Here is a 19473-nt window from a genome sequence, read left to right as displayed (position 1 = left end):
TTGGTGCATGGATAAACTAGCAATGTCGTTATATACATTGAAAATAAAAAATAAGTTACTTCAGTTATTTTCCTTGTTCCTTTTTTTTTTAAAAAACTCCTTTCCTTCCGCACAAGTTTCAATTTTCTGATCATATTCTAAAATTTTGCTTAATTTTTCCACAAGAAACACTTTTTATCACTCGACTTTCAAGGTTAGCTTGATTTTCTGGCCAACGGCAATGCACTCCAAAGGAAATAAAATACTTTCTGCATCCTTATATCCTATGCGTAATTTGCATGACGATAAAGTCGGCATTGAACTCAAATACTTACTTGTATGAAGGGATGAAGGTCAAAGGTGGTTAAAGGGGAGTATAGGTCCCAGGGCGAAACGGAAATTGGAACCAACGATGGAGCATAAAACCTAGGAAACCCCTGCTGAACCAACACTAACAACTCTACTACCAAACTCTATCTCCACCTTCCTGTGTTAATCACTGTTCTTTCATAATGAAATATTGCAAACGGAGAAGGATTAAGACGAGTATCCCGGGCCTAAAAACGGGACAAATTGTACCTATCTTACACGGAAAACCGACGTTACGAAGCCATAGAAGGAGCCTCGGATAGGATGGACTTTGCAACGACGAACCCGGCAACGACAAAGGAATAACGATTTGAGCATTTTCTCAAGGGCATGCGCTCCCTGTACAAACCGAATGCTGCTCAGCAGCTAGCCGATACTCTGTCCCAATATAAGGCTGATATAACAGCGCTGGAAGAGATACGCTTGAAAGGGACCGGTTTTCTGGAAAAGAGTCACTACACTATATATTATAGCGGCCATCCAGTAAACCATATGCTCGGAGTAGCTCGAAGCCTGTCCCAAATATGATATCAAAATCATACTTGAAGATTTCACCAGTCAAGTAGGGAAGGAGCCCCTATTCAGGCGATATGTCGGCTCCCATCGCTTACATAGGGATACCAATAATAACGGACTGCGTATTATCCAGTTAGCAGTATCGCACGAAATGGTTGTTGGAAGTACCTGCTATGTGCGGAAAGCGGTTCACAAACATATATGGGCCTCTCCAGACGGGACTCTTTCAACCAAATTGATCTCTTGTTGATTGAACGCCACCACCTCTCAGTCTCGATGAATGTCAGAACATGTAGGGGGGCTATAGACTCGGAACACTATCTCGATGGCATGGTGCTCCGGGAAAGAACGCGAGCACGCGCAGAGACCTATCACGAACTCCGACGTTCGGAGAAGCGACTTCACAGACGGAAAAAGGAAGCCTGGGAGAACCAGCAGATCTGTGAACTCGAAAAGTACAGGAAGCCTTATACACCTCGATGCTCATCTTGCCGAGACAAAGAGGAAAATCTGATTTCCACAGAATGGGCATATTGGAGCGATGGATTGATGACCTACTCAACAACTAAAATATTGGTGAGTCGGAGGTCCCACCAACTGAAGACGACGGACAAATGCTACCACCACGAAGGAACCATAGAAGGAACAGTCTGTGCAATCCGCCGGCTTAAAAACAACAAGTCGCTAGGAGCCGATGGAATTACAGCCGAATTAGTTATCTTGTTAGGCCGGATAGCCCGATATAACGAGAACATCATTCACTGATACCCAAAGAGGCTTCACTCCAGGCAAATCAGCACCAGGTTAGATTTTCGCTGTGCGGCAAGCGATGGAAGAAATTACTGGATGGACATCAGTTTCACAATTTTTTCATCGACTTTAAAGCCGCCTATGATAGCATAGCCAGGGTAAAACTGTACATGGTCATGGGAGAATTCAGTATCCTAACGAATATGATGATAAGACCGACAAGGCTGACCCTGAACAAAGTGTGAGGCCAGATAAAAGCAGCAGGATCACTCTCAAGACCAGTCGACATCAACAACGGTCTAAGACAAGGGGATGTTCTATCGGGCGTCCTCTTTAACCTGGCCCTCGAGAAAATGATCCGTGATGCTGAGGTAAATGCAAGAGGTACGATGCTCTTTAAGTCCGTCCAACTACTGGCCTATGCTGACGATATCGACATCATGGGAAGAGCGACCCGAGACGTACAAACTGCCTTCATCCAGATCGAGCATGCGGTGATTGGCGCGGGATCTTGGGCTGCACGTCAATGAAGGCAAGACAAAATATATGGTGGCAACGTCAGCAAGAACCAACCAACCAACAACATCAAACCCCACTGGTCAAACAGGAAGAATAAGGATGGAAGACTACAACTTTGAGACTGTTGATAATTTCTCCTATCTAGGGTCGAAAATCACAACAGATAGCATCTATGACGATAAAATCCGCGTACGGTTGTTTGCAGCCAACAGAGCGTATTTTACCTTACAAAAACTGTTCCGCTCGAAACGTCTCACCATAGGGTCAAAGCTATACAAGACAATGATCGTGTCAGTCCTCTTGTATTCCTCGGAAACCTGGGTTCTTAGTAAGAAAAATTGCGAACTCTTGGCCGCGTTCGAGAGAAGAATCCTCCGAAGAATTTTTGGCCCCCTACATGAGGATGGACGATTCCGTAGCCTACATAACGACGAAATCTATGAGTGATACCATGACCGTCTGGTTGTGGATAAAATCCGACTCAATAGGTTACGGTGGGTGGGTCACTTAATCCGTATGGATGAGGATAATCCAACCCGAAAAGTCTATAAGGGCAATCTCTATGGTAGGAAAAGAAGACGAGGCAGACCCTGTCTGAGATGGAACCATGGCGTAGGTCAGGATATCAGACAGCTTCTAGGGATATCGAATTGGTGGACCTCGGCGCTAAACTGGGATGTCTGGAGTTCCTTATTTAGACAGGCCTGGACCGGATACCGGTTGTTGCGCCGTTGAGAATTATGATGATAGAAACCTTCAAGCTTGATGAAAGAGGGAGAAGGCTGGGCGTGGCTGTGAAAGATACTTATATGAAACCAGAAGGACCCGAAGTTCCCGATACCAATACTGATCAGATACTCCTTTCTGAATCTGGTTATTAATGACATCAAGATCATCCCGGGGCTTTTAAATGAGTAAAATCACGCTGAGGTCTAGAACCCTGAGAATTTTTTCCTACTTCGCATTTCAGACGATGATTTTCATAGGTCTCGGACTAGATTGAGTAAGTACGATTGAGCCCTACTTGAAGAGGGCGAGACGCTGGGAAAGAGTCGCAAAAACGAAGTAGGTTAGATAGAATTGAGCAAACTGAGTCTGGTGTTTGGTCACATATTAATAGAGTAAGGATGGGAGTAGATTTACGCCGAATTCAGACCTTCGAAATTGGCATTTAAAAAGTTGAAATCAGCAGTTTTGTGCCCAGCATGGGAATTGACACAAGCGGCTTGCGCATCGAAATCCAGTTTAAGATGATAGACACAGAACTGTTTCAAGGAGGGACATTTGGAGATTAAGAAAAAACAACCCCGAGGAAAGTTGAATACACATGGTGATTTAAGTGACTTCTGGTGAAGTTGAACTGGAGAGTGGCATAGGTGTTCACGAAAATACATAAAGGAAAGATGGAAATATTTGCCAGGAAAGATTGGAGAGCTAAAAGCGTTAGACCAGCTCACAATGGGGAGATTAAAGTCATAATAAGCTGTAAAGGGGAGAGAAGTGAATATTATTTTCAGAATTCTCGCTGATCCATGGAAATATAAAGTAACAAATGAATTCTGCTAGGCGAATAAATATCATATGTAAGGTAACGGAGTCGTGACTGAATAGCTTAGTGTCCCCGTATACTTAGCGAATTTGGTGGAAAACTACCTCTCAGAGAGGACTCTCTGATACGAGACGGATGAGGGCCCCAAAGAGTACATTGTCACAACCGGGGTACCACAGGGATCGATACTTGGTCCCCTGTTGTGGAATATCATGTATAATGGGGTCCTTGCTCTTCCCGTCCCAGAGGGGACTACGACTGTCGGCTTTGCTGATGACCTAGCTGTGGTTGTTGCAGCAAAACACCCAGAAGATGTGGAGGTTTACGCAACAGAAACAGTGAGAGCGGTAAAGTCCTGGCTAGAAAAGGCCGGGCTGACCTTGGCGGACCCGAAAACGGAAGCGGTCTTAATAACGAAACGCAGGAAAAATAACACTGTAAAAGTGGAGGTCGGTGGACATACGGTTGTATCAAAGCCGGCTATCAAATACCTGGGGGTAATAATTGACACTAAATTGAGTTTTAGGGAACACCTAGAGTATGCATGCCAAAAGGCAGCCAGTGCCACCACGGCACTTGCAAAAATGTTGCCAAATATTGGTAGACCGAAACATTGCCGGAGGTTGGTGCTAGCCGGAGTGGTGCGCTCCATCCTGCTCTACTCGTCGCCTGTGTGGGCAGAGGCGCTTGCAAACTCTCAGAGATGGAAGCAGGTGAACTCGGTTTACCGACGGATGGCTTTCAGGGTTTGCAGTGCTTTTAGAACCACATCAGATGAGGCAGTATTGGTGGTGGCAGGCATAATCCCGGTTGACATTCTGGCCAAAGAAATGAGTGTCCTGTACAATGCAAGACATATGGAGGGGCATGCACAGCGTAGAAATGCGGCAAGGTCAGAGTCGCTTGATCTCTGGCAACGCAGATGGGACGAGCCTGCGAAAGGTCGGTGAACGCACAGGCTCATTCCCAACATTAGGGTGTGGCTTGAGCGAAAACATGGGGAGACCAACTACCACATTACCCAGTTCCTCACGGGACACGGTGGTTGCTACAGGCAGTATCTGCACCGCTTTGGGTTGGATGATTTTCCGAACTGTCCCAGATGCGATGGCATACCGGAGGATCCAGAGCATGTGATGTTTCACTGTCCACGATTTGCAATGGAGAGAAGGAGCTTAAACCAGGTGCTGGGCAGGAGCGGGACCTCGGAGAGCTTGGTTACTGAGATGCTGGAGTCCGAGGAGAAGTGGCTTGCGGTTGGCTCCGCAATCATCCAAATGCAGGAGGAGTTGCTGAAGGAACAAAGAAGCAGGAAAGCCGCAAATAGGAGAAGGATGAGTGCCTAAGAGCAAACCTACCCCGCGAAGTAATACCTCAATGGTGGTCCCGCGGGGCTGGGGCTGGGGCTGGGGCTAGGGCTGGAGAGACCGAGGTGGTTTTTAGTGGGTGTGAATCCCACACGCGCCCGCTGTAGTTCCGCCCTTTGGACGGCGGAGCTGCGGCGGACGTGTCTTTCTACGATTTTCCACCTCCGTGTAAAAAAAGGTTTCAGAATTGTGAGACATAAACCACAGAATGACCTATACAATTCTCGATTAAGCCCAACTGGAATCCCAACTGGTGGAATGCCAGCCTCTAAATAAAGGCTGACCCCCGATGATAAATCTCTCACAACAAGTGGATATCGGGATATCCCCCCTTTTTTTATTATCACCTCATGTACCACATGTAATCTGATGAATTCAGAGGTCTTGAAGACTGACCTGAAGGAGAGTGGCACGATTACTGTCAGTGCTATGGACCCGTCCAGAGTTCAGCGGTTTATTGGATCAGTGCTCTCAGGTTATTGTGAGCTGTTTCATCAAACTCCTTTGGGTATCAGTGCAGAAAAAGGGTCATTCCGAAATTGGCTTCCAAACTCCTTCCAAAAATTTACTGTAGTGCCATTAATCTTGTTGCTCTTTATAGTGCTGGGCAGCTCCCACAGATTATGGGAATGAAATTGTTGGGTTAGATCAGTGGCATTACCCGCGATGATCACACCGGAAGTTAGGATATTAGTGATCGAAATGGTAATGTACCCATCATCGAAAAGTTGAAAGGGGAGTGCTTCCGATTGAACGATCTTGTTATCCGTGATCTTGATAACTAAGATAGACCTGAATATCCAAATTGAAGGAAAAAATTATATAAGACCACCCGAGACAGATGCCTTAGCGCGCTAGGCAATGCACCCGATCTAGCAGAGCTGACCCTGCTATTAGACCAGACAAAGGATCAGAAAAAGGAGTGGAAGTTCACTGAAAGAAATTTTCATTGAAGGAAGTCATTAGGGACATTTATAAAATCACTAGACGTGACTGGAAGGATAATGCTTACACGAAAAGAATTAAATACTCCGCAAACTATGTAGAAAATTGGAAAGTCATACATTCTGCTGCAACACGTGCAGTGAAAACTCCTACATATATTGGAAAATTGTCGCAGACACTTATCAATTAATTGATACTGATATTATCTTAGATCGCCCAGGTAAATTGATTTCAAGTGAACGACGGAGCACATTGCATCGCTATATAGTGCCAAAAAGTAGTTTAGCCATTTTCTCGTGCCTGGAAGAGAACTTGGAGAAACCCGATTTCAAATCACCTCCTTATGCCTGTGGCCGGCCGTATGGTAACCACGGATTAATTAATGAGTCTCATATAAGACTGATCGAACGCATAATTCACCGGGGTAGGAACATGCATTTCATTTTGAATAATCGATATTGAATTCGAAAGAGATATACATAGCAATGGATTTCAGAGCTTGTTACGCATTTAATTTCTTAAACTTTTGTGTAATGAAGTTAGATATGTAGGTGACTTTCGCAGATACATGCATGCATAACGTATAGAAGTTCAAAATCTTTCTAGATTTGCTTAGTTGTTATAAATCCGAATGCCAAGGGGCAAATACGCCTACAGTTTCGCGACCCTTCACTTCTAAAAAAACCTTCAACACCTGAGGTTTCCGTCCCGATTATTATCTACGACTCCGTTTCGATACTATCGCTTCGACTTGATAATGTCTATCGTATGACAAATCTGCAAAGAAAATCTTTGAGCTACAATCGCTCCCGTTGCCCACAAATACTAAAATTATAAATTATTATAATCAGAGCATTGGCGGTAATTATCGTTTTCGCTGACCACTGCTGGTGTTCCAGTTGGTTTCTAACCATCGGAAAAGTCGTTAGGTGACCAGTCAATTGCCGCAGAGTTAGTCTCATTTCTGTATTTACGACATGTTTGCAACTACACATATGTCCGACACAAATTAAGCGGATTTGCTGATTACTGCATTTAAGCCTGGTGTTGAGAATGGGAGATCTCACCATGTATTTTTGCCACAGAAATGGGTACCACATGAAGCCCCCCCATCCCGAGAAGCAAAGTAAGGTTGTCCCCATCGAATCAACGACTCCGCAAAGAAAACAGAGATACTCTGAGGTAGATCTTGTAAATTGACTTACTTCGGACTTAAGATTAATGGGATGCTGTTGAACATTTCCTGATGACGATGAGGACGATGACGAAGATGATGGCGATGGTGATGGCGATTTTGTTGTACTTGAACGCAATGTGGCCGCTGTTGATATTGTTGATGATGGCGTGGTAGCTGCCGTGGTTATTGTGGCCGCGGCTGTTAAAATCTGATGCAAGGATGGCGATTGGGATGGTGACGTCCGAATGCCAATTGAATCGAATTCACGCTTCATGCCACCAATTGAAGCTTGTAACGCTTCACATGGTAACACGGTTCCTAACATGGCGGGTGTATCAGCGTTGTTATTACTTTCAGTCTCTTCAGCACCTTCCGCCATGTCCTTTTCGCATCCCGACTCGTCTGAAAAGATAAAGGAACAATTTGAATTAGAAACTTTTGCCAGTTTATGGACATAAAAAGGACGATAAACTTCATTTTAATAACGATTATTTTGCAGATACGGTAGTGACCGCGGATTCGAAGTTCAAGCCAAGTTTTTGGGACCGGCTGATTGAGAAACAGCTGATGGGCAGGGGGATCATTTTTCGTTGGGATTTCGGATGTTTTAGAAGTGAATGACAGTCTTGCTCTTTGTACAACAAAATTAGAGGATGGATTTTGGACCACGGTGGATTGAAGTCGGAAATTTTGTTGTAAGGTTATCATTTCGGGAGCATTTTCTTTTTTGTTTTTATTTTGTAAAAATGACAAGTGAGGGATCGAAGCACTCAAAGGAACACTCCACATTCCCGAGCCTGGCTAGCACAGAGGCGTGCAAGAACGTGTCAACCGAAAGCTTTGACGAAGTTTCAGTATATGAGGGCAGACCTTCATGGTCACTTCTTTCAGATTTTGGGATAGCTCTTCTTTCTAGGTCGTTTTCGGCCACAGATTGATCATCCTAATCCACCATAGTTCATTACAAATGGCGGCCAACGTGGGGTCTGTAGTTTTGTAGTATCGGATAGAGAATCGATAGATTCTCGACATTGTTCCCGGCTAGGCTCCACATACACGAGCATTCACATTTATAGTTTTAGGTTTCGCGCCTTTTGTACCTCGGAAGCCAGTGTTCCCAAGCCTCAATTTCCTTTCTCACATTGTAAAATAGAGTTTTCTGCCGTATCCTTGGTAGAATACCATAAGAGTTAGTCGTTGTTTTTGTGTTTGTTTTTGAGACTTAACGTCTCATAGGTGATTGCCTTCCAGAAGTCTTTGGAATTACGGACCTTTGTCGCTATATGCTGAACAGTATTACCGTCCGAGCTTCTGTGTCCTTCCCTACCTTTCTCTTCGATTTCGGTTTTGCAAAAATAACTATTCTTTCTTCTTCGTGGGACTAAGTGACGGATGAGATGAATCCGAAGTTTTTCTGCACACAGGTGAAACAAATTTTCTGAGTTTGGGATGGCATTCTGGCCATCCGTGAGTTTTGTGGAAGTTTTATTAGGAGTTGAACATTCAGAGAGGAAGGAGTCCTCGAGATTGGTCCAAGGAAATTTTCTGCACTTTGAGAATCGGAACCGAAAACGCACAGTGCATCAGGCAGCTCAACATCAGCCTGCTTCAACTCGTGCAGTACATTTCAAAGACGGACGTGACATTAGAGGTAACACAATTAAATTTTACAAACATGACAATGAAGGGATGGAAATTTTTACGATCGTGACGACAGGTCGTGATTCGAGAACTTATACTGATATGACGACAGATCCGGAGAGGACTATATGTATGACGAGCATGACGATGATGACGCGCCTTACGAATGCAAGGCACGACCGTTTAATACAATCTCAGCGGACCGTGTCTACACAATTTTGGCATCCTGGGACCTGGTTTTTGATGGCGCATCAACATCTTTGCCTATCAACTAGTTCATCTTCTGCGTGGAGGCGTTGACAAACACAACTTTACAGGAGGATTTTGACGTGCTGTGTACTTATGCACATATACTATTTAGAGACCGAACAATAGATTGATATTGGGACTACCACCAGTCTGTCGGACGAATCGAGAAGACCCCTTTTCGTGAGGCTCTTTGTCAGCAGTTTAGGATTCTCTAGATGACTGGGATATCCTTGAATTGATGCGAGACAGCACACAAATTTCATTCGAAAATTTCGACAGCTATTATAAAGCTGTGCGTTCCTAAACGGAAGATGAATTGGTTGAGTTGCTAGGCCATGAGTTAAGATCTAATTTTCAGAGGCAACTTCTCTACCTTCCCGCTAGAACCGTTAGCAGGCTACGTAAGTTAGTGCAGCAGTGCGAAATTTTAGAGGAGCGTCTCTCAATCAGGCTCTCTAACCAATTGTGCAGCTATTTTGTTGAATCTGAAGAGGGTGTTGACATGAAGTGCATCTCAGGAAATCCTCAGTATAAGATGCAAGATAGTGTTTCTGATTTGGTCTGCTGGAATTGTCGGCAGATTGGACATTTCTTTGAAGACTGTTGGGAAGATCCCAAAGTCTTCTGCTTCGGTTGTAAGCTCCTCAATATTCGTAAGCCCGAATTTCCAAAATGTCGAGTTCCAGAGCCCAGTCTCAGCCATCAGGGCGTTCCTGCATCGGAAATTTGTGACTATTGACGTATTGTTGAAGCGGTCTGACAACTTAGCTATAACTTATCCCGATTTGACCTCACCACCCATTATTTCGTGAAGTCGATGTCTTCGGTTCTGAGGCCGTTGCACATAGGACGGCAATAATATCTAGCGGCCAGAGAACAGATTTTCGCAATAGCAAAGATGGAGTGTGTCCGGATAGCTGAATGGCTAGAGCCCAAGGCTGCCGTATGGAAGGTCGCGGTTCAAATCTTACTGATGGCAGTGTGATTTGTATCGTCAAGTGACGTCGGACACCAGTCGACTCAGCTGTGAATGAGTACCTGAGTCAAATCAGGGTAATAATCTCGGGCGAATGCAATGCTGACCACATTGCCTATAGGGTACTGTAATCCTGTATTGTGTCTTGAATGAAGTGCTGCAACACACTTCAAGGCTCTGATCCAATTGAATTGTTGCACCAACTACTATTATTATTAAAGATGGCGACGAGGAAGCCTAAGTGCCCAACACTTCGCTTACCTCAATATTGGCGGTAAATAATGCGAAGCCGTCGTCTCTACCACACTGTCGTTCTCACAAGTCGGCTCGCCAATGATATTCGCCTGTATGCACATGTCATAGCCTTGGGTGAACGTGTTACAGGACTGATCGATACCGGAGCAACCGTAAGCTGCTTGGCTTCAGCTTTCGCTGGGAAAATTATTAACGACGGTCGGTGCAAGTGGGAGAAACAACGCATCGATCTCAGAACAGCCGACAGGACTAGCAATACGACTGTACGCAAAGTGTCGGCTGACATCACGTTTCGTGATCGGACGGAATCGACGTCATTCCTCCTAATCCCGTCATTAACTCCAAATCTTTACCTTCGAGCTGATTTTGTGCGGAAGTTCGAATTCGCACAGGACCCATTTACACCTTGAATATGTTCCATCGAAAATGTCCAGAACATCAATCAACACCAGTTGACAATACACCAACGATCGAGGCTCCATGCTGTCATTGGCAATTTTCCATCTTTCGAGTCGGAGGGCTTACGACGTATAATTCTAATGACATATGTCATCGATTTCGGGAGTAATAATCCGATCAAACAGAGACACTTCTCAGTCTTTCCCGCCATCGAAAAGCTCCTCTATGAAGAGATTGACAAGGTGCTGGCTTTGGAAGTCATTGACAGACCGCAAAGGGCCTGATCTTCGCCAGTCAACCTTGTAGTGAAACCCGGTAAAAAGCGGCTTTGTCTTGATGCGCGTAAGGTGAACAGTGTCGCTGTAAAAAATGATTATCTTTTACTTCTCATCGAGGGAATTTTCAGCCGTCTCCCGAAAGCTAGATTCATCATGAGTCTAAATCTGAAGGATGGGATCTGGCAAATTCCATTGGATGAGGCGTCTAAGGATAAAACTGCCTACCCAGTTCCAAGGCGACAACTCGATCAGTTTATGAGCATGCCATTTGGGCTCTGTAGTTAACCTCAAACCATGCAGCGACTGATGGACAAAGTCATCCCTGCCCACTTGCGCCATCAAGTCTTTGTATATATGGATCACAGAGACCTTCAACCAGCACTTGCAGCTCATAATCGAAGTGGCTCTCTGTATGAGATGCGCTAGCTTGACATTGAACATATGGAAGAGAAAACTTGTCATGAAGAAGGTTCATTACTTGGAGCACATCATCGGTAACGGGACGATTTGTACCGATTTCAGCAAGGTATACGACATCAACGATTTTCCGCGGCCGAAGACTGTCAAACAGTTTTGGCGGTTTCTTGGAATGTGTGGATGGCATCAGCGATTTGTGCCAAGTTACGCTTCGCTGATTGCACCGTTGACCGACATGCTTCAGAAGGAGCGTCAGGTTTACTGGAATGAGGAAGCCATCTCGGCTTTCTACGCTCTGAAAGCGAGTTTCTCTTCGGCTCCAGTCTTGCGCAGCCCTGATATCCTCAAACTTTTCGCCAGCCGCTCTGAAGCAAGTTAACATGGCATAGATGCTGATGCAAAAGACAGAAAAGGGGGATGAAGTTTCTATACCGTATATGTTGAAGAAGGTTACTCAATTTCGGCGAGCAGGAATGTCTGGCGGCGGTACATGGAAGTGGTAACTGACCACACTTCGCTCAAATGGCTGACAAATCAGTCAGACCTTCACGGTGGATTAGCCAGATGGGCATTGAAGCATCAAGGGTTCGCGTTCTCTCATCCAACACAGGAAGGTAACACAATATCTTGTTCCGGATTCTATATCTAGAATGCATTCACCAGCAGAGGTGAATGGATGCATTGGAGAGAAATGAGAACAATGACAAAAGAGAGGACTTACCATTTGCGATCCCGAGCCCGTGAATTTCAGGTCGGAGATGTCGTATATAAATGGCTCTTCAACTTAACCTGTGCCGTGAAGCGATACAATGCCAAATTGGATTGTAAGTTCGTGAAAGCGAAGGTCATTGGTAGAGTTGGAACGGTTCGATACGAATTGGAGGACATAGATGGTTGTAATCTGAGCGTGACCCACGCGAAGGACCTTAAAGTCTAACCCAAAGCACGGATCTTTGGCTGACTTTCCTCGTACAGGACTCAAATACTAAGCCGCTTACCAGCAGTGATTGTCTCACGGGTTTTCAGCTGTCTTACCTTGAGGGACTAGCGGAAACCCAGCTGCACTGTTGTAGCCGGGGCTTCGTGACGGCAGTGGGATTTTATTCGCCTTTTTTGGGATTAATTTGATCAAATAAGTGTGGAATTACCTTAAATTTTGCCGCATATTGCACATTATTGGATGCATTTGGTCGAAGTGATCGTGACAGAAGGAAATGATCGGCCGCATCCATCAACCCTGCTGCGCATGTTGCTGGCAACATGATCTCGAAAAGTTCAAGGTTAAATTTATCGGGAACGGTTGATCGAGAGACGGCCGATGAGCAGGGTTATTACTTTTGGTTAACGTTTCGGTCGTTTTGAGGCAACAAACTTGGAGGAAGGAGTTTGGACCGCGGTGGATCGAAGTCAGGGATTTTGTTCTGAGGTTGTTATTTCGTTTGTTTGTTTGTCATCCTAATCCAACATAGTTCATTCCAATACACATATCAGACAATTTTCAATCTATCTTAAAGGTTGTCAACTAACACCGAAAAGATAAAATTAGTTTTCAGAATCAATTTTACTGTGAAGTTCCAGTCGCCTGAACTCTTTTACTTCCTCCTCAAATTCAAAAATATCCGCGTTACTCAAAGTAGTGTAAAAGGAACACGAGATCAGTTCATCCAAATCCCTTTAATTATTTCCAAGTACAATACGAATAATCACATCCAGCAGAAATGTAATTTCATTTAGTATTGAATATAATGATATATCGCGTAGGCACGCACCATCGTCCGTGGCAAGTTGCAACCCTCATTTTGAATCTCATTGAAACAACTGCCATTCCGCACGAATTTAACTCCACTCAAAGGGGACGAAAAACAGTGGGAAAGAATCGAATTTTTATTTAGCGCTCAGCATGTTCAAATTATGAAATATAAAAGGAATAATGTAAAGTCAGTCGACAGACGAACAAATAGAACGAGACGACTCAATTTGACAATTCCGTCTTGTGTGTTCAGGAGTACATGCAACGGGTGTTATCCTATCTGCGTTTTAGCTTTTGTTTTCCACCCTTAGTTTCTCATGCCAGAGCCTTTTCTGTAGATTACACCGTAATTTCATTCATAATTAGGGAAATTTCCATCCAGCCACCATACCATTCCAATATACACCAATAAATATGTATGTATGTGTTCTGGTATCAGCAGGACGAAAAAAGCCGGGGTTATAACTTTGAAGTGATAATTAATATTCGAAGAAGTTATATATCCTAGTTCTTATGTCCTTGTATTTTCGAAACAAATTTTAAAAAAATTGTTTGCCGGGATATAAAGGAACATCTTTTCTGCTACACTCTTCATTATCAAGTTTGAAATGTATCTACAAAGAAGACTATATACGGCCGAAATTATGATAAATTAATCGCATTTTCCATTCTTTCATACGTTTTCTGTAACTCGTTTGTCAAACAAAGGACATCCGCGCATTTTCTATTGCCACTTCTTCCCTATTTTACTTGCAATGAGATTACGGTTCGATTTCATTTTCATCAAATTAAATTATACGCAAGTGATAGGTTTACAACGGCGGGACAAGAATAAAACCAAACATAAACCTCTGTAACGCAACCAAGATTCAAATGAGGTTGAGGCAGCCATCTGCCATCGCACCAGATTTCATTGGATTTCAAAGATATCATTAACATTTTCTTTTGTTCGTACCTGGAGGTAGAGAATCTTAGAAAGACACACTCCAGCTCCGATGCACAAACGCCAGAGATGAAACGGACGCGTGCGGGATTCACAACCACTAAAAACCATCCCCGGTCTCTCCAGCATCACCCCCCGCGTGACCTACATTTCGGTATTACTTCGCGGGGTAGGTTTGCTCTTAGGCACTGGTCCTTCTCCTTCTGTCGGCTTTCCTCCTTCTTTGCTCCTTCAGCAACTCCTCCGGCATTTTCACGGTTGCGGAGGAAACCGTAAGCCAGTTCTCCTCGGACCTTAATGTCTGCGCTCACGCTGTTGTCCAACACTTGGTTCAGAGTCCTCCTCTCTATTGCAAATCTTGGGCATCGCAACATCACATGTTCTGCATCCTCCGGTATGCTACCACATCTAGGACACTTCGGAGAGTTATCCAACCCAAAGCGGTGCAGATACTGCATGTAGCAACCAGCGTGCCCCGTGAGGAACTGAGTAGTGTGGTAGTTGGTTTCTTTTTCTTTCCGCTCAAACCACACTCTAATCTTGGGAATTGGCCTGTGCGTCCACGCTCTTCGTAGACTTTTCCCATCTGCGTTGCCAGAGGTCATGCAATTCTGATCTTGACGCATTCCTACACTCTGTGTGCCCCTCGATACGTCTAGCATGGTATAGTACACTCATTTCTTTCGACAGATTGTCGACAGGGATCATGCCTGCCACTACCAATATTGCATCATCTGATGTGGTTCAAAAAACACTGCAAACCCTCAAAACCACCAGCCGCTACACCGAGTTCACCTGCTTCAGTCTCTGAGAGTTTGCAAGCGTCTCTGCCCAGACAGGTGACGAGTAAAGCCGGATGGAACGCACCACTCCGGTTAGAAGCATTGACAATGCTTCAGCCCACCAATATTCGGCATTTTGTAACTGCCGCGGCGACACTGGCTGCCTTTTGGCATACATATTTCAGGTGTTCCCTAAAGCTCAATTTAATGTCAATTACACTCCCAGGTATTTGATACGACAGTATATCAAACGACTTTCACTTTCACAGTGTTCTTTTTCCTGCGGTTCGCGTCCGCTAAGGTCAGCCAAGCTCTTTCTAGCTAGGACTTTACTGGTCTTACTGTATTCTCTGTGTAGACCTCCACATTTTCTGGGTGTTTTGTTGTAAGAACCACAGCTAGGTCATCAGCTAAGCCGACAATCGTTGTCCCCTCTGGGACTGGAAGAGCAAGCACTCTATTATACATGATATTCCACAAAATGGCACTCAGTTCCGTCCTGTACCAGAGAGGTAATTTTCCAATAGGTTCACTAAATACCCGGTGAAGCGACACCACCTTTTGCTTTTTCCACTGGACAGGGAAGGGAATATTCTTTCCATTAGGCATGCCTCGAAGGTGGTGGCAAAAGGTCGGGCCCCCGGGAAAACCTGTCGCCCTCAAAAGCTTTCACCGTCCAACCGCCCAAACCACCCGGCATTCTGCGAAAACCCTTTTTTGAGCTCGATTCGCCCTTGATTTCCATACAGATTGCCTGGTGGTCGCTGTGAGTTTAGTCCTCACTGGCATGCCAAATCGACTTTACTAACTAAAGCGACACGAACGTATGTCAGGTCCACTGTAGACCCCAGGCCTCAACATTCGACAGTACCACGTTCAACTCCGCGAATGCTTCGAGGAGAACACGTCCCCTCATATTAGTTGTCCGGCTGATCCATTCAAGAGCATACGCAAGAAAAACGCCTACTATTATGGTCGGCCATCGTCCATCGTTTGTACCAACCTCATCAGCGATTTGTATTAAGGCTCTTCTGTACTCTAGGCAACTACAGCTGCCTGCAACGTGCTGATGATCCACACCTTCCTTCCCTTTGCACCGAAGCTAAGACATCTAATGCATCGCTTCAATGTCACCTGCGCCCTAACGCGACACAGCCCAGCATATTATATCACTCTCCTTGCTGCTAACGGTTTGAGTGCTGTCTCTATTGGTATGCTGATGGAGACGCTTTCACCGCTGATTCTTGCAGTCCGCAGATTATAGTGATTTCCGGCCTGCGAGTCCTTATTTCCGGTTCCTGTCCAAACAATTTCCGAGTTGGCTGAAGAATTTGCCCGCAGTTACATCCTTGAATTTCGAGAGCTCCAACATAAGATCTCATTTCTGGGACCGCCTAATGCGTCTGACATTATCTCCTAAGTTGGTGAGTTCGGGGTCTGCCTTCACTCTTCTGAGAATGTCAGCATATAACCCTTCACCTCGTTTGGAAATGATAATCACCTCTGGTCTTATCTTCCTTCGGTCGTTTCTTTTCGTGGCTGCAATCGTTTCGCCGATACAGTAGCTTCGCCTTTTTTGGGGAGTTAAGTCACTTTTTCTTTCCGGGGTTTGCTGGCCTGTTGAATTGTTCAACTTTTAGCGCAGCCTGTTCCCCGGCTTCTCCCCTTTCGTACTTTAAACAGGCGTTACTTGTGTCGACATCCAAGAGACGAATCGTCATTATCAGAGTCATAAATGGCTTGAGAAAAATAAATGTATTTCAGTTCCAGATTTAGTTCCCGTGTTCTTCATTTAGACAGGCGCACGTGAATCCCCATGATTGAGGATCCGATGCGAACCCACACACCGTAAAAGAAACGTACATTTTTATGAAAATGACGTGCAAGGGAACGAAGCGCTCAAAGAACCTTCCCCTGCATTCCTGAGCCTGGCTAGTACAGAGTCGTGATGCACGTGTCGGAGCACTTCGATGGGGCTTCAATATTACAAGTTTCCTTGTAACCAGATTATGGAAATATTGAAACATTATTGAGATTCAGGACGTACTTTATTATCCCGAAAGTTGGGCTGAGGTATTCCTCGTTTGGGGACCCGTTCTTTGAATCGGCTACCAATAAGGACCCGTGCTTCTATATTTCAAACTTTACCTCAAATAGAAGTTTAATAGCTTTCCTGCAGAAGCAGAGCAAATGAGATAGGGGATGGAAGGGGATTAGTCATACCGGTCTCGGAGTTTTCATGCGTGCATAATAGGCAAGTCCGCGATTTCCTCTCTATGGTTCGCAACATAAGGCATAAGAGAGACAGTCAACCGACCTTTGCCATTAACCGGCGAAGCAATGTATTCTACATTCTCTGCAATTCGAATTGCCCTAAACGGAGCGCTGTGGTGTATGTCTGCAGATCTATTGTCTTCAGATCGCATATTCGCATGGAAATAATAAATGCATGTTTTACGGAAACAAAGCCACAATTGGAAGAACTACCATCAAAATCAAAAATTGTAAAAAAGCCTGTTGAAACCAAAGATGTGGTTGAGGTGGCTGTAAGCGGGCTTCACAAAGCGATCACCATCACTCGTGAAAATAGTTGTAAGCCGATTAGGAACATGAAGAGCCTAAATGTAGCTGGTGAAACCACAAATTCGGCAACCTATGACAAATAACATGACAGCTATTTAATAGAGCCAAGGAGGCGAGAGAATGGGATGATTACAATTAGCCTACCATCCAATACAACAATCTTCCTTTTTTCAGCCTTGGTTCCGTGCTCAAGCTAAGGGGGACTCATGGAGAAGATGCTTTGGGAAAATGGACACATTGTCCGAAGGAATGCGCCTTCAGAAGACCGTGGCTAAACGCTCAGTCAATCACGTTGGGACTCTATAGAAGCCCGACGGACCAGGCACAAAAATGGAGAAAGAAACTTTATAACAGTTGGTGACAACAGTTATACAGTTGAACAGTTGGTGAATTTCAGTAGGCCGAACCGCTCCACTGTAATAAAAGAGAAGGTGGCGTGAACTGATCATTTACACAGTAGTAGGGGTGATGATTACATAATTAAAGACCAGTTTTCTTGGAAAAAAATGGAGGGAAAAATGACAATGAAAATAAAAGAAACGATCTGCACGCCCTACGTTACCCGAAGATGTGAATATGAGACCTGCATTTGTGTGTGTAACGCAATCAAACAAAAGCGACTAGACAAACTAGACGAACTTGGTCGAATCTTCCAGGAGGGTGAAGTGAGCGGTAAATTCATTCACACCTTACAAACCATCTTGCCTAGATTGAATTTACATTATTCTCCTATGAGGGTGGAGGAGCGGCCACTGTTCCTATTTATAGAACAATAACTAGCCACATATATAGAGACCAAACTGCACAGGAAACACAGTCTACAGCCCAATCAGTCTGCCCCTCACCCCTTCCTTATCAAAATTTCAGAGAAGGTGGCACGGTGTAGGAAGCACTATATATAGATAATTACGAGTAATGGAAGAAAGACGAACGTTTTCGTCCAGGGCGGAGGCAACTCATCAGACGCTGCCTCACCTCTGCCTCTGCACTCATCAGCAACGTTTGAAACTTGGATATAATTCGCACCTTTGTCGTGCGATTATATTAAAAGGAGCGTTTTCCACCTGTTGCCACTTTCGGTCACGCTGCCCCCAGGGCAAAGGTGAGACATCATCTGATGAGTTGCCTTTGCCCTGGAGGAAACGATTGGTTGTCCATCTTTTGTATACTTGGGTGCTATGCCCCAAACAAGAGGTTCGTGGACCATAAAACCTGATAGAAAGTTGCTCTCCATTTGGTCTGGTCAAACATCAAGTGGATATGGGCTTAAGATCCGTGTAATGTTTGAGGTCAGGTTGGGTCTTCACAAAAAGCTCTGAAATATTTGGTAAACAATTTTGAAATAATAACTAACTTTCTCCTGAAATCTACATAATCTTTAATTTTGTTCTCTTTATTGCTCTGGTCCAATTGCATGGATTAATTCGCAGTAAAATATGATAATCACTAACTCACGGATTTGTAGTGTATTCCTGCTTACCAAACGAAAAGCGACCCAGAAAATGGAAAATTTGCCCAGAAATGAGATTTTTATTGGGTGTAATTTTACTTAAATGCATTCAATTCCTATCAAAGTGCACTGAAAGCAATTTCAAACTCATTCGTTAAAGCAATCAAATTTAAATCTCTTAGCGCATTTATGTATGTATTTCATTGAAAATTTAATGAAGTTTTCAATTTTAATGTTGTTCAGAGTTAGAAAAAAACTTTATTGTATATAAGCATAAATCCATCCTTCCTTGTTGCAATTGCATGGTCAATGTGGTATGTAAGCATATTTAATTCCAAAGCAATTACAACCCTACTAACTTATTCAATGATTAAAATAACGTTAAGTAAGTACTTAAATTGTGAATCCTTTTTTAAGCAATTACTATTGAAGCACTATGCATTTATGTGTTTATACCATTTATTAGGATTTGAGATTATATATATCACTGGCGGTCAAAGGCTAGTATAGTCCCCAGGGTGAAACGTGGATTGGTACCCACGATGGAGCATAAAAACTTGGAAACGCTTGCTGAACCAA

The 19473-nt window shown here is 44.2% G+C and overlaps 1 protein-coding gene across 4 annotated transcripts in view; it reads right to left on the bottom strand.

The window, feature by feature from the left end:
* LOC119655574 (POU domain, class 6, transcription factor 2) overlaps positions 1-19473 on the bottom strand; it is a 189092-nt gene that overhangs the window by 119110 nt on the left and 50509 nt on the right. For all 4 annotated transcript variants that reach the window (XM_038061502.1, XM_038061505.1, XM_038061504.1 and 1 more), the window contains exon 2: positions 7200-7573. In XM_038061502.1, the coding sequence (XP_037917430.1) occupies positions 7200-7550 (351 nt within the window). In that variant the 5' untranslated portion in view covers positions 7551-7573. The remainder of the gene's footprint in view (positions 1-7199; positions 7574-19473) is intronic.

Source organism: Hermetia illucens, chromosome 4, assembly GCF_905115235.1.
Source record: "Hermetia illucens chromosome 4, iHerIll2.2.curated.20191125, whole genome shotgun sequence".
In the NCBI taxonomy this organism is placed as follows: Eukaryota; Metazoa; Arthropoda; class Insecta; order Diptera; family Stratiomyidae; genus Hermetia; species Hermetia illucens.
Note: the sequence above shows the minus strand (reverse complement) of the source record. Positions and strands in the feature narration are given on the sequence as shown.